Raw genomic sequence first — 15796 nt, forward strand, 5'->3', positions numbered from 1 at the left:
CTCTCGTCTTCTGTACTTAGTAGGGATAAGGTCTCCCCACTGCCTTGCTGCATAGTTGTTGCCCTAAGCGGGGGGGGGGGGTATTTTGCTTAATGGTTATTGCAGCCCTGATCGCAGGATAGCCTTAGAGGAAGAGAGTGGCATTTCCATCCCCAGCAGAGCCATCTAGTGGCGAAAGGCCAGAAGACCAACTGTTTTGATGACCGAGTTTCAGGATCTCGCATCTCCTCCCCCGTTCAAGAACGAAACCTCCAGAGAGTGATGGGAGGGTCAGGCCAGGGAACCTTTTTCCATGCAGACAGTTGTGCATTCAATCCTAGCATTGCTATGAAGCGCCGGGAAGGAAATCCCATTGTCTGAAATCCTAATGTCAATAGTAGTAAAGGTAAAGGTACCCCTGACCATTAGGTCCAGACGCGGACGACTCTGGGGTTGCGGCGCTCATCTCGCTTTACTGGCCGAGGGAGTTTCTGGGACATGACTACCGTAAGCTGCTTCTGACGAACCAGAGCAGCACACGGAAACGCCGTTTACCTCCCCGTTGGAGTGGTACCTATTTATCTACTTGCACTTTGTGCTTTCAAACTGCTGGGTTGGCAGGAGCTGGGACCAAACAACAGGAGCTGACCCCATTGCGGGGATTCGAACCGCTGACCTTCTGATTGGCAATCCCTAGGCTCTGTGGTTTAACCCACACCTCCACACGCGTCCCTTGTCAGTAGTAGTAGTGGTTATTACAGTGGTACCTTGGACACAGGTGGCGCTGTGGTCTAAACCACAGAGCCTAGGGCTTGCCAATCAGAAGGTCGGCGGTTCGAATCCCCGTAACGGGGTGAGCTCCTGTTGTTTCGTCCCTGCTCCTGCCCACCTAGCTGTTTGAAAGCACATCAAAGTGCAAGTAGATAAATAGGTACCGCTCCGGTGGGAAGGTAAACGGCGTTTCCGTGCGCTGCTCTGGTTCGCCAGAAGCGGCTTTGTTGTGCTGGCCACATGACCCAGAAGCTGTCTGCAGACAAACGCCAGCTCCCTCGGCCAAGAAAGCGAGATGAGCACTGCAACCCCAGAGTCATCCAAGACTGGACCTAACGGTCAGGGGCGCCTTTACCTTTATCTTGCTTTACGACCATAATCCGTTCTGGAGGTTCGTTTGTAAATCAAAACAGGTCGTAACTCAAGGCACGCTTTTGCCAACAGGGCCTCCAAAAAAACCAGGTCGTAATCCAAAACAATTTGTTCGTAAACCAAAATTTGTTCGTAATAAAAAAAAGCCCATGGGTCGTAATCCAAAAAAAAGTTCGCAAACCGGGACATGCACTTCCGGGTTTGAATTGGTTGTAATCTAAAATGGTCGTAAACTAGGCTGTTCGCAAACCAAAGTACCACTGTATTAGTATTATTTTATTACTTTTGTTTCTATAGCGCCCTTCATCCACAGATCCCAGGGTGATCCACAGCACAAAAATGCAATAGGAAAAAAAACACAATAAGTACATAATAAAAACAAAAACAAACCAGTAACTGCCCCCTCCATCCAAAAGGGTATATCGGATGTCAATCAGCCAAAGGCCGGTTGGGATTCATTGAAGAAGGGGAGAGCCATGAGCTCCTTGGATAATTTATTTACTTATTTATTATTATTTGTATCCCACCTTTTTCCCTAACAGAGACTCAAGGTGGTTTACAGAGTAAATCTGAATTATTTTGAAAGTTGCATGGAGTTCCGCATTGAATGTTCAGTGCTTGACAGAACTGACTGCATTATTCCACCGCTTTCTGCTATGTGCTCTTCATATTTTTAGAACAAAAATGAAACCGATGATAGTGTGGGGAAGTCACTTTAAATATACCCAGGTCAGAGAAGTTTTGCTTGAGATATTCACTGGTGGTTTACTGGTAATCGTTTTTCTGCCTAAAAAGGCAACCATAATTTTTAAGTGATAGACATTAGACTAGAATAAAAAGATTGAAACAAAACTTAATCTCTGTTAAAAGAGCATGAAGAGAATATAGCTCACATTTGTACCAATCAGTCTGCTTGGAATTATCAAAGGTTTTTGTTTCTGGCTAAGAAAAATGCTTTTCTTCTAGGAAACAAAAAAAGGTGCCAGTACTGCGTGCCCTTAAGTACCCCCAGGAAAAAACACTGGCTGGAGCTGTCCCTTTATAGTTTTGCTTGGTAAAATGTATGTAAAATTGAATAGAAATAATTAGAAATGATTGCCAAGTACTTGCAGTTATACATTAGTATTTAGCATTGACATTTTCAGATTCTTTGAGTTTCCGAAAGCAGTTTATGCACTTTTTCATCAAATGTAGACTTGCCAAGCTAAATGTTGTCAAATCACAAAAAAGGAGCTGTTTTGAAATCCTCACACCCAATATTTTCAAGACCCGTCCCTGAAGAAATTTGCAAAATTAAGTTTCACCCCCTTAAATGACATGCCCTAATAGATTATGCATTTAAAACCATGATGGAGTGTTTAAATGCTTCGAGAAAACCACTGACCTTGGAGCCAAAGTGGGTTGCAAAGGATTCTGGGTAAAGTGGTACCCAAGATTATTAACCATTCCTCATAAGGCTCGGTTTCCAGACCTGTTATAATCTTGGGTACCGAGAACTCCCAGAAGTGCAAGCTGGATTTCAAAGGGGCAGAGGAACCAGAGACCAAATTGCAAACATGCGCTGGATTATGGAGAAAGCTAGAGAATTCCAGAAAAACATCTACTTCTGCTTCATTGACTACGCAAAAGCATTTGACTGTGTCGACCACAGCAAACCATGGCAAGTTCTTAAAGAAATGGGAGTGTCTGATCACCTCATCTGTCTCCTGAGAAATCTCTATGTGGGACAAGAAGCTACAGTTAGAACTGGATATGGAACAACTGATTGGTTCAAAATTGGGAAAGGAGTACGACAAGGCTGTATATTGTCTCCTGCTTATTTAACTTATATGCAGAATTCATCATGCGAAAGGCTGGACTGGATGAATCCCAAGACGGAATTAAGATTGCCGGAAGAAATATCAACAATTTCAGATATGCTGATAACACAACCTTGATGGCAAAAAGTGAGGAGGAATTAAAGAACCTTTTAATGAGGGTGAAAGAGGAGAGTGCAAAATATGGTCTGAAGCTCAACATCAAAAAGACTAAGATCATGGCCACTGGTCCCATCACCTCCTGGCAAATAGAAGGGGAAGAAATGGAGGCAGTGAGAGATTTTACTTTCTTGGGCTCCTTGATCACTGCAGATGGTGACAGCAGTCACGAAATTAAAGACGCCTGCTTCTTGGGGGGGAAAGCAATTACAAACCTAGGTAGCATCTTAAAAAGCAGAGACAGCTCTGGTCCATGGGGTCACGAAGAGTCGGACACCACTAACCAACCAAACAACAACAACAACCACTCTACCCAGAATCCCTTGCAACCCACTTTGGCTCCAAGGTCGGTAGTTTTCTGGGTTAGAGTGGACAGTGTGGAAAATGTTCTTTTTTCTGCAGGAGAAAGTTTGGAAAACGCTTGGAGGACTTTCTCTCATTTGCCTACTTGAAAGACAGGCTATAAAGGGAGAGGAAGGAAGCGTTGAAACACAGAAAGGAAGGCAAGAAGGAACAGGTTCAAGACAGAGCAAATGCCAGGCCAAGAGCTGGGAAATGGAGGAGCCTGCCTAGGCAAACACTGGGAGAAGAATATCAAACCACGCTTGGATAAGGAGCTGTTGGCTACGGCCGAAACCAGCAAAGCACCCCTCTGTGAAGAGGCCAGGGAGCGTTGGGCCCTATTGGCAAATGCCAGTAAAGTTGCAACCCTGCTCTTCCAGAACAGGGGGCAGCTGCTTCCCTCTGCAATCCTGCAACCGTGGCAAGAAGGCAAGAAGGTTCGGATCAGTCCCTCTGTCCAAAAGGAATACTTTTCATTTTGGGGTGTTTGGGGGCAGGGCTCAGGGGCATAGCCAGGATTTTTGTTGGGGGCGGAGCTAGAGCTGCTTTTTTTTAAGGAAATCAAAGTTGTTGAGCTTTCTTTAGGGTGTGGGCAGGCTTCTGCTGTGGGGGCAGAAACTCAGATAATTGAGTACTTTCAATGCTTTTCAATAATATTTGTGGATCTAGGGGGACAACTGCTGTATTTGTAGATTCTAGGGCAGTGTTTCTCAACCAGTGTGCCTCCAGATGTTTTGGGACTACAACTCCCATCATTCCTGACCACTGGTCTTGCTAGCTAGGGATGATGGGAGTTGTAGTCCCAAAACATCTGGAGGCACACTGGTTGAGAAACACTGTTCTAGGGGAAGACGAGTTTAGCTCTATCCTTCATTGCTGTCCTCTTACGACACAGGCATCCTCTCCCGTAAGGTTCAGCTCTTTTTGATTTTCTTAAGAGCAGAAGAGACCTGCTGGATGAAGCCCATGCCCCATCTAGCATCCTTTTGCCACTGTGGGAAACCCGCAGGCAGGATCTGAGCTCAAGAGCCCTCTTCCCTCCTGTGGTTTCCAGCAACTGGGATTCAGAAGCAATACTGCATTGGACCGTGGAGGGCAGAGCATAGCCATTGTTACTGGCAGCTATGGACAGACTTTATCTTCCATAAATTTGCCCAATCCTCTTTTAAAACCATCCGAGTTGGTGGCCATCACTGCAAGAGGGAGTTCCGTAGGCTAATCTTTATCTTCTTCACTAAAAGTCAGCATGGGTTTCTGAAAAATAAGTCATGTCAGACTAATCTGATCTCATTTTTTGACAGAATTACGAGCCTGGTAGATGAAGGGAACACTGTGGGTGTAGCCTATCTTGATTTCAGCAAGGCCTTTGACAAGGTGCCCCATGATATTCTTATAAAGAAGGTGGCAAAATGCGGGCTAGACAATGCTACCATTCAGTGGATTTGTAACTGGCTGACTGACCGAACCCAAAGGGTGCTCATCAATGGCTCCTCCTCATCCTGGAGAGTAGTGACTAGTGGGGTGCCACAGGGTTCTGTCTTGGGCCCAGTCTTATTCAACATCTTCATCAATGACTTGGATGATGGGCTTGAGGGCATCCTGAGTAAGTTTGCAGATGACACCAAATTGGGAGGGGTGGCTAATACCCCAGAGGACAGGATCACACTTCAAAATGACCTTAACAGATTAGACAACTGGGCCAAAGCAAACAAGATTAATTTTAACAAGGAGAAATGTAAAGTACTACACTTGGGCAAAAAAAAATGAAAGGCACAAATATAGGATGGGAGATACCTGGCTTGAGAGCAGTACATGTGAAAAGGATCTAGGAGTCTTCGTGGACCACAAACCTGACATGAGTCAACAGTGTGACGCAGCAGCAAAAAAGCCAATGCAATTCTGGGCTGCATCAATAGGAGTATAGCATCTAGATGGAAGTAATAGTACCACTGTATTCTGCTCTGGTCAGACCTCACCTGGAGTACTGTGTCCAGTTCTGGGCACCACAGTTCAAGGATACTGACAAGCTGGAACGTGTCCAGAAGAGGGCAACCAAAATGGTCAAAGGCCTGAAAACGATGCCTTATGAGGAACGGCTTAGGGAGCTGGGTATGTTTAGCCTGGAGAAGAGAAGGTTAAGGGGTGATATGATAGCCATGTTCAAATATATAAAAGGATGTCATATAGAGGAGGGAGAAAGATTGTTTTCTGCTGCTCCAGAGAAGCGGACAAGGTGCAATGGATTCAAACTACAAGAAAGAAGATTCCACCTAAACATTAGGAAGAACTTCCTGATAGTAAGAGCTGTTTGGCAGTGGAATTTGCTGCCAAGGAGTGTGGTGGAGTCTCCTTATTTGGAGGTCTTTAAGCAGAGGCTTGACAGGCATATGTCAAGAATGCTTTGATGGTGTTTCCTGCTTGGCAGGGGGTTGGACTGGATGGCCCTTGTGGTCTCTTCCAACTCTATGATTCTATGATTCTTGGTTGTTTTATTTATATCCTGCCTTATATCCCCCAGAACTGGGACTTACGTAGTGTTAGGACTCATCCCTGGGGCATGCTACAGGTGATTCTAATTTTTGATACCCCCCCCCTTAAAAAATGTAGCGGTATAAGAAATGAAATGAATCGTCGTCATCATTAGGGCTTTAGAAAACGAGTGATGTGTTCATGGCGAGTTCCAGCACCTCATTTTTCCAGAAAACAAACCAAACAACAACAACAATTTATTATTTATACCCCACCCATCTGGCTGGGTTTCCCCAGCCACTCTGGGTGGCTTCCAGTAGAATATTAAAATACAATAATCTATTAAACATTAAAAGCTTGCCTAAACAGGGCTGTCCTTCAGATGTCTTCTAAAAGTCTGGTAGTTGTTTTTCTCTTTGACATCTGATGGGAGGGCGTTCTACAGGGCGGGTGCCACTACCGAGAAGGCCCTCTGCCTGGTTCCTTGTAACTTGGCTTCTTGCAACGAGGGAACCGCCAGAAGACGCTCCTTCAGGTATACTGGACCGAGGCCATTTAGGGCTTTAAAGATCAGCACCAACACTCTGAATTGTGCTCGGAAACGTACTGGGAGCCAATGTAGGTCTTTCAGGTGTTATGTGGTCTCGGTGGCCGCTCTTAGTCACCAGTCTAGCTGCCGCATTCTAGATTAGTTGTAGTTTCAACAACAACAACAACAACAACAACAAGAACAACAACAACATTTCCTTCCTCAGCTGTAAACCAGTTTCCCCCAGGGCAGAGATGATCCTGCTTCATGCCAGCTCAGGGGGTGGTTCAGAGCAACTGCATCACAGGGGGTTGGACTAGATGACCCTTGGGGGTCCCTCTCAATTCTACAATTGTCTGCAGGATGCATTTCTCTGACCAATGCTAGCTTGTAATCTCTCTCACACACACCCCCTGCAACCCCCCCCCAAAAAAAACACCCCAAACTCCTCTAGGCTTAGAACACAGACTGGTGGGGAAGGTTGTTTTCTGCATGGAATGCACTGTGCTGCTGTTTTAAGGCAGTACAAGCCCTGCTTGCTGGTGAGCTGATGGTTAATTCCTTTTGGGGGGGGGGCTTGAGAAAGGCCTGACCCTTGGCTGCAGCCAGTGGGGGCTTTTCTTTTTCCCAGCATTAAAGCCCATTGACTCCTTTCTGCCGGCTGCCCCCTCCTTCTCCAAGAGAACAAAAGAGGTTTTGTGGGAATCTGCAGTGGGTGGCTTCTGCTAATGCCTTAAACAAACAGACGAGGGGGCAGAGTATCCATTTTGGAGGGGGGGAGCTGAGTGGGGTCGGGGCTTATCTTCCCCTCTTGGCTCATTTGCTACCCCACTCTTTTGGGGGTGGGGGGATTGACGGTGGAGCAGAGTTTCATTCTCCTAGCCCAGCTCAAAGGACAGAAGAATTGGAAAACAAAGGAAATGTGATAGATTCTTCCATCATTTCCTAACTGAGGTGTCTGAGGAGCCCCCCCAAGTGGAAGCTCTCCTTCACTTTCCTAAAGCAGGCGTTTCTGTCATAAGCGAAAGGCATTCTGTATGAGAAACAATTTTCCTGCAGTTTCTATGAATTTTTTTTATAATTTGTTTTCCCTCGGGAGAAGGCCACTCTGTATCCCTTAAATGTCCCTTTCCTCTCTCTCTCTCTCTCTCTCTCTCTCTCTCTCTCTCTCTCTCTCTCTCTCTCTCTCTCTCTGTGTGTGTGTGTGTGTGAGAGAGAGAGAGAGAGAGAGAGAGAGAGAGAGAGAGATGTTGCTTTTCCTTGGGAGAAAGGCACTCTGTGTATACCCAGGGGACATTAGGCATAGTTTTGGAATATTTAGATTGTTTTCTGCTGCTCCAGAGAAGCGGACATGGAGCAATGGATTCAAACTACAAGAAAGAAGATTCCACCTAAACATTTGGAAGAACTTCCTGACAGTAAGAGTTGTTTGGCAGTGGAATTTGCTGCCAAGGAGTGTGGTGGAGTCTCCTTATTTGGAGGTCTTTAAGCAGAGGCTTGACAGGCATATGTCAAGAATGCTTTGATGGTGTTTCCTGCTTGGCAAGGGGGTTGGACTGGATGGCCCTTGTGGTCTCTTCCAACTCTATGATTCTATGATTCTAAGATGCAGAAGCTGAGGAGCTGCATTCAGTTTACAGGATCTGGACTTCTTCCCTGAAGAGATCCCTGCAGTGCCAACTGGCTGGGAATTGAGCACCCTGGCCTGATTCTCTCCCCCCCCCCTTTCATTCTTGGATCACATGAAGATTTAAGAAGCCCTTTCAGAGAGCTAGAGATGTTTTTTATCCTGGGAAGCAGGGGGAAGGCTAGAGGCTTTTCATCAACTAATTTTTCTCTATGAGTGATCCAAGAGGGCATGCTTCTACATGACACTAGAAGCACATTTTGAAGAACTTTTTTATGTGCAGGAAACTTTTTTTAAAAAGCACCTTTGACCTCCTCCGAGCATCTGACGTCCAAGAAACGTACCCCATCTTGCATCCAGGTTCTCAGGAGCAGCTTCCTTAAGCCTCCTTTTATATTTAAAATCCCAGAGGCCATCTGGTGTAGCAACTTCTAAGATGTTAGTTACCTCCCCTTCACTGTAAGATCCCAGAGCAGGTTACAACAATGTTAAAAAACATCTAGATTAAGATCAGGTGAAACCATTTCCAACCAGAAAAATAGGGTGGGTCCTATAATTTTTATTATTACGATTCCTCTAATAACTTTTGTTGTAGGATATGCTCAAGCAGTGATCCTGATGTCAAAGAGAATGTCCCTATTTTTGGAGGAAAGTTGGAGGGTATGCATATTTGGCGGAAGCTGATCTTACAGACCCTCTAAGTGTCCCTATTTTCCAGGGGCATTCCCATATTTACAGAAGCTGTCCCAGTTTCTGATTTGATCCCGAAATGTTCCGTTTTTCTCTTCAGGACATCCCGATTTTCATCAGAGAATTGTTGGAGTAGAAGACATCTGAAGGCAACCCTGTGTAGGGAAGTGGGGTGGGTTTTTTTTTTAAAAAAAAAGGTTTAGTGTTTTATTGTGCTTTTGAGGTTGAATCCTGACAAGACAGAAGTTCTGTTCTTGGGGGACAGGGCACGGGCTGGTGTGGAGGACTCCCTGGTCCTGAATGGGGTAACTGTGCCCCTGAAGGACTAGGTGCACAGCCTGGGAGTCATTTTTGGACTCACAGCTGTCCATGGAGGCGCAGGTTAATTCTGTATCCAGGGCAGCTGTCTACCAGCTCCATCTGGTACGCAGGCTGAGACCCTACCTGCCCACAGACTGTCTCGCCAGAGTGGTGCATGCTCTAGTTATCTCCCGCTTGGACTATTGCGATGCGCTCTACGTGGGCTACCTTTGAAGGTGACCAGGAAACTAGAACTAATCCAGAATGCGGCAACTAGACTGGTGACTGGGAGCAGCCGCCGAGACCACACAACACTGGTCCTGAAAGACCTACATTGGCTCGCAGTATGTTTCTGAGCACAATTCAAAGCGTTGGTGCTGACCTTGAAAGCCCTAAACGGCCTCAGAGGCCCAGTATACCTGAAGGAGCGTCTCAATCCCCATTGTTCAGCCAAGACACTGAGGTCCAGCGTCGAGGGCCTTCTGCCCATCTTGAATGCCCAAGAGGGTCTGTAGGGAATGAGGCAGTTTTTCAGACATTTGGGACCTAAGTCATTTGGGGCTTTCGACACCAATGCTACTCTGCTGCAAAACAAACACCAGCATCTTGTTGCACTAACCGATTCATTTGACACATACAAAATGCCGCAGTGCACCTGTAACTGGAAAACCAGACGCCTTCATTTGCCCCGCCTGTAACGAAACATGTCTTTCCTGCATCAGTCTCTACAGCCACAACAGGCGCTGTGAGTGACTCTCCGACGGTTTGACTTCATAACCTGGTTGCGCAGTCCTCCATTGTCCCCCCAAGTCAGACAAATGCCCACAAAAGTATTGGTGGACTAGGGAGCACTCATGAGACGTATGAAAAGTTTCTGCCACAACCGATCTCTTAGCCTTTAAGGAGCTGTTAGACTCAGTTGTCTTTCCATTCAAAATGCAAGCACAGTGCGGGAACCGGTTTAAATATCAAATTCTTGCTGTGCTGGAAACAATTCCTAGTCCCCCCCCCCCCGCAATAGGTGGGTGTCTTTACCGTAGGTAAGCAGAAGGGGGAGACTGCATCCTGTTTCTGACTTAAATAGACAGCTGAGGGAAGTTTGCAGTGATGCTCTTGCCCAGGGGTACAACAAAAACTGAAATAATGGGCTAATGCTGCCAATTTCTTCAAAAGTCCAATACAAAACAAGCAGCACGCAAGGGCACAAGATTCAATCAAGTATTATTAGTACAAAAAGAAAACAATAAGAGAACCATATACAAGTGCTGACACAGAAGCCAAAATCAAACGTCAAGCAGATAGCATATACAAATAAATACTGAAAGGCAAACCAGTCTTTATGGTCTTTGAGGCTATATAGAGGTCAGCAAAGTGTCAGCTGGGTTTCGACCTGCTGCCACTTTGCTGACCGCTATATAGCCTCAAAGACGTTTGGTTTTGGCTTCTGTGTCAGCACTTGTACATGGTTCTCTTATTGTTTTCTTTTTGTACTAATAATACTTGATTGAAACTTGATTGAATCTTGTGCCCTTGCCCAGGGGTAGGCAACCTAAGGCCTGTGGGCCGGATGCGGCCCAATCGCCTTCTCAATCCAGCCCACGGACGGTCTGGGAATCAGTGGGTTTTTCCGTGAGTAGAATGTGTCCTTTTATTTAAAATGCATCTCTGGGTTATTTGTGGGGCCTGCCTGGTGTTTTTACATGAGTAGAATGTATGTTTTTATTTAAAATGCATTTGTGGGTTATTTGTGGGGCATAGGAATTTGTTCATTATTTCCCCCCCCAAAATATATTCCAGCCCACCACATGGTCTGAGGGACGGTTGACCGGCCCACGGCTGAAAAAGGTTGCTGGCCATGGGATCAAAAGGTTGCTGACCAAAAGGTTGTCTTGCCCATGGGATACCTGTGGGCAGTATGTCAAAGATCAGTAAGGAATGCACAGAGATACAGAAATGCACTTTATTGAGGCCACGGATTGCTGCCAATGAAGTGTGCAAGGTTGTGAGAAGCACAGAGCTCTTCATCAAGGGGAATTACCCGGGAGGCACCGGGAGTTTCATTTTAAAGAAGCAGTGTTGTGCGGTGGTTAGAGTGTCAGTAGGACCTGGAAGAAACCAGGGTTCATTCCCCACTTGACCATGAAACTCACTGGGTGTGACTTTGGAGGCCAGTCACTGCCTCTAAGCCTACCTTGCAGGGTTGTTGTTTGGGGCTTAAATGAAGAGCGGGGAGAAGCTTGTATGTCACACTGAGTTATTTGGGGAAAAAGGTGAGCTATTAATGCAAATAAATGGGACGGAAGGTTCGAAAGTGGATTAAAAGAACAATGATACCCCTGACTGGCGTGAATTAGGTGAGATGCAGAAATGGCGTTTCACAACCAGGATACGAAAAGCCAGCCTCTCCTTGCCCTTTGTGTTCTCCCACGCTTTCAACAATCAAAATCGCAAAGGTCTTTTGACTTGGGTAGCTTTGTGAAATGCCTGATGCTTTCATGGCAACATATAAATAAGAAAGGCACAGAGCAACAACCGCTGTGCGCAGATTCATACACAGATAGATAAGGAGGTCAGTCAGCCCAAGATTAATTGCTTAATGAATTAGTTTATGCTAAGACTTTGTCATTCCTGCAAGCAGATAAAATCGAGACTTAAACGGAAACAAAAGCAAAGCACGCCAGCAAACAGGGTGCAAGTTGGCAGCCCATATATTTAAAGGTATATCTTAATATGTGTTGTCTTCAGTTGATGGCATTTGCTGCCATGAATGATATTTTCAGTGTCTGTGTGGCTAAAGCAAATTCCATAGCTCTCACTGTTTTTTTTCTCCATTGGACAGAAGGCAAAGTCCTTGGAATTGTCCAAGCGACCCGGCAACGGCCGGATTAATTTCTTCCCGGATATGCTGGAGGTATATCGGATAAAGGGAGTCCAAAATGATCCTATGCCCATATTCCTGTTAACAGGACCAATTAAACATGCAGTATGCTGCGGGATGGGGAGAGAAAGGGTTGAGTTTTAAATAGGGTTGCCAATTTTCCAACCAGCACCTGTGGCTGTGCCTTTTATGGCAGTATCTGCATCTGCAGAAATAAGGGGATGAGGCTTGTTTAGGCATGGACAGAAACAAACATTTCCTCATGCCAACTGCTGCCAACAAAGAGGTAAGAACAGGGCCCACTGTCAAAGCTGGCAACCCCATTTAAAATCTTCTTTTCTTCTTCTTTTGTATTTTGGGGCTGACCCATCTTGGCGGAGAGCTTCAGAAAAGGGCAACCAAAGTAATGAAGGGGGGTGGAGAGACTCCCCGGCGCAGAAACTTTGCAGAATTCGGGATTTTTTTAGTTCAGGCAAGGTTCCCCAAACTTGGGTCTCCAGCTGTTTTTGGACTACATCTCCCACCATCCCTGGTCCTGCTAGCTAGGGATGACGGGGGTTGTAGTCCAACAACAGACGGAGACCCAAGTTCGGGGAACCTTGGTTTTTTAGAGAAAAGGCGAGTAGGTGGAAACATGGTTGACATTTATTAACTCATGCCTGGCACGGACAAATTGGATAGAGAAGAGTTTTTCTCCCTCACTCCTAGTAGAACTCGTGGGCATCTAATGAAGCTGAATGCTAAAAGATTCAGGACGGACAAAAGAAAGTCCTTCTTCACACAGTGTAGGTTAACCGATGGAACTCACTGCCACAGGAATCGGGGATGGCCACCAAATGAGATGGCTTTAAAAGAAGATGAGCAAATTCATGTCAGTGATCACTAGCCATGATGTTCTGCCTCGTCACTGGAAACCACAGGAGAGGAGAGGGTTCAAATCCTGCATGCAGGTTTCCCATTCAGGGCAGCCAATTGGCTACTGTGAGAAGAGGATGCTGTTCTTATGTTCCTCAGAGCAAGTAAGCCACACCTTGAGCCTTCTCAGCTGGCGGCTGCCTCACCAACTGCTTGAAGACCCCCAGCCAGGGAGACTGCCATGAAACACCACTGTCTAGGATAAAAGCAAATGATCCAAGCTAGGTGTTTCTCCCTTTAATCACACGCCATTTAACAAAGAGGAGAGTGGCCAGTTTTGTGGCTCCGTCATATTCACACACACACACATTAATTGAAAGAGCTTTGTCTTCCTTCCAGGATCTCACAAAAGCTGCGGTCTTGAGGTTTTGGCCAACACAGCCCCTTAGTCCACCGGGGAGCTCTTTCCATGAGTCAAAATACGGCAAGTGCAGCCTTCCAGATGTTGAAGCTGCCACTCCCCTCATCCACCCTGGACCTTGGCCAGCTGCAGCCCCCGTTTCCCTGCTCCCTTCCACCCAGGTGGAGCCAACTGGGTCCCTTTGGACCTTGCTGGACACCCGCCAGCCCTGACCACTGGCCCTGCTGACTGCTGCAGGGGCTGATGGGAATGTGGGGTCTTGCAACAGCCAGTTGGACTGGCCTAGCTGAAGAGTCTGTAACGGGAAGCGCTCATAGCTGCCAAGTTATCCCTTTTTTTAAGGGAAATTCCCTTATGCTGAATAGGCTTCCTCGTGAGAAAAGGGAAAACTTGGCAGCTATGGAAGCGCTTCTTGGGTCCCCAGCTGGCTGTTGCTGGACTACAATTCCCATCATCCCTGACCGCTGGTCATGCTGGCTAGCGATGATGGGAGTCGCAGTCTAACAACAGCCAGAGACGCACAGTGGTGAAGCCCTGGAAGGGGCTGGGACCACCCAACAGAATGCGGCAGAAGGACCCCTGATTGATCCCACTATTGATGGTCCAGTGGGTAGAGCAGGAGACTCTTAATCTCATGGCCGTGGGTTCAAGCCTCCCGTTTGGCAAAATAGTCTTGCATTGCCGGGGGGGGTGCGCTAGATGACGCTTGGGTCCCTTCCAAACATGGGCGTAACCATGATTTACGTTGCCGGGGGAGGGGGACAGGATCTATGTTGGGGAGGGCTGAACCGAGCTATCTGCTACGCGTTTGGTCGGTTATTTAAGTATTTTTATTTATTCACTTGATTTTTTTTGGGGGGGGGGGGAAGGCAGCTGCCCTCCTTCCCCCTTGGAGCTTCCAACTCTCCAAATGGATGTTTCAATGACTTGGCAGAAGGCAGCCATCCACCCTCTGCGCACCTACTCAAACGGACCCTTTCTTCTTAACCACGAGGACTAGCGCCTTAGCTTTTCCTTTTGCAGGAAAGGGAAGCAGCTCTGTGGGAAGCGCGTCTGCCGGGCACGCGAGAAACCCCAATCCCTGATCAAGCCATGTGCGCGCAGGGCTGGGGTCGTCCCTCGCCTGAAACCCCAGAGAGGAGCTGCCGCTGCTGCCGGCCCGTGCAGGCACCCAGGGGCTCGCTGCTGTGCTGCCGGTCCGAGTCCGCGCGCTCCATCCCTCGCCAGGAGGAGGAGACGCAGCGTTCCTCCGGCTGACGCGCCCTGGGCGCAATGAACCCCGCGTACCGCGGAGGAACCGGCTGCTCGTCCTGGCCGGTCCCGGTGCCGACCCCTCCCTGCCCCGGAGGGTCGGGAAACGATGCTGCTTCTGCCGCCGCGGCCGCCGCCCCCTTGGCAGGGGCGGAGGGCCAGGGAAAGTGGCCGGGCGACGAGGCTCCACCCCGGCGCGCGTGATGTCAGGCGGCCCTGCCCAGCACAGCCGGGCGTCCTCGGCAGCAGCAACAGCAGCAGCAACAGCGACGGCTCTGGCTCTGGCTCCCGATCCGAACCGTAGCTGCGCTCCCGGGAGGTTGGGCACCCGTCGGCGGCGTGGCCTGGGCAGCGAGTCCTGGATGCCCCGCGCTGGGCGACCGGCCAGGGGCTCCCATTGCCGGGGCGCCGCGGCCGAGGGGCAGGGGGCTGTCCGCCGCCCACCGCCGCCAGCACAATGAGACGGCGGAGGACCCCTGGCGACGTGCTGTGCACCCTCTTCTTCCTCCTCTGCTACGCGAGGCCCCAGGTGAGACCCCCACTTCTCGGACGCCCACCCACCCACACCCTTTTGCTGGGGGGCCCTGGAGGTGCCCGCGCGGGGCACTCAGGCATGCCTCTCCAAAGGCTCCCTCCAACACTTGCGGGTGGGGTGGGTGCTTGAAATGGGTGCACCAACCCCACGCTGGAAGAGACAGGTGCCAACTTTGCCCAGGCATGCCCAGCCTCTGTTTACCCCAAGTTGCGAACTGCAGGTTTGGATAGTTAGGGGTGCCTAGCATTCTCTCTGGGGTGGCATTTGAAGAGAGGCACCATGGCACCTGGGCTCTTTGGCTGGGTGTGGGCACCACTGAGCATGAGGCTCGTTGAGGGCTGCTTTGCACCCATTTCCAGGCTCTCAGCCACCTCCGGGTGCCACTTTGCCCCTGGCAACCTCCGAGAACCCTTTGCGCTCTCGTCTCTGCGCATCGCACCCTGTCCAGAGAGAGAACTCAGTCCGGACGGCGCAATCCCTTTGAGAGCTAGGCGTGGTGTCTTACCTGGCCAGCCACAAGGCGAAGAGCATCAATGCGCCATGTGGAGAGCATGTCTGCATCTCCGGGTTGAGAGAGGCGGGCAGGGGATGTTTTTTTCAGGAGGGGGGTAAACAGACTGGGGGAGAGATCTGTGATCATAGTGGGTGCTGCCTTGCCTGAGTCGACATGCCACCATCTTTGGGGCATCGGGTGACACACTGACTGACTGCAGGGAGTAAGCGCCGGCGAAGGCAACATGCACCGGATCGTTCTCTCGGTTTGCTTGATATACCGGTTGAGCGACAACTTTCTGCCTCCCC

The 15796-nt window shown here is 48.5% G+C and overlaps 1 protein-coding gene across 2 annotated transcripts in view; it reads left to right on the forward strand.

Annotated features, from left to right (window-relative positions):
- The first annotated feature begins 14696 nt into the window (after positions 1-14696).
- The window catches only part of LOC118086696 (protein jagged-1b), a 48160-nt gene continuing 47060 nt past the window's right edge, over positions 14697-15796 (forward strand). For both annotated transcript variants that reach the window (XM_035118633.2, XM_060275568.1), the window contains exon 1: positions 14697-14989. In XM_035118633.2, coding sequence (XP_034974524.2) covers positions 14918-14989 — 72 coding nt within the window. In that variant the 5' untranslated portion in view covers positions 14697-14917. The remainder of the gene's footprint in view (positions 14990-15796) is intronic.

This window comes from Zootoca vivipara, chromosome 6 (genome assembly GCF_963506605.1).
Source record: "Zootoca vivipara chromosome 6, rZooViv1.1, whole genome shotgun sequence".
In the NCBI taxonomy this organism is placed as follows: Eukaryota; Metazoa; Chordata; class Lepidosauria; order Squamata; family Lacertidae; genus Zootoca; species Zootoca vivipara.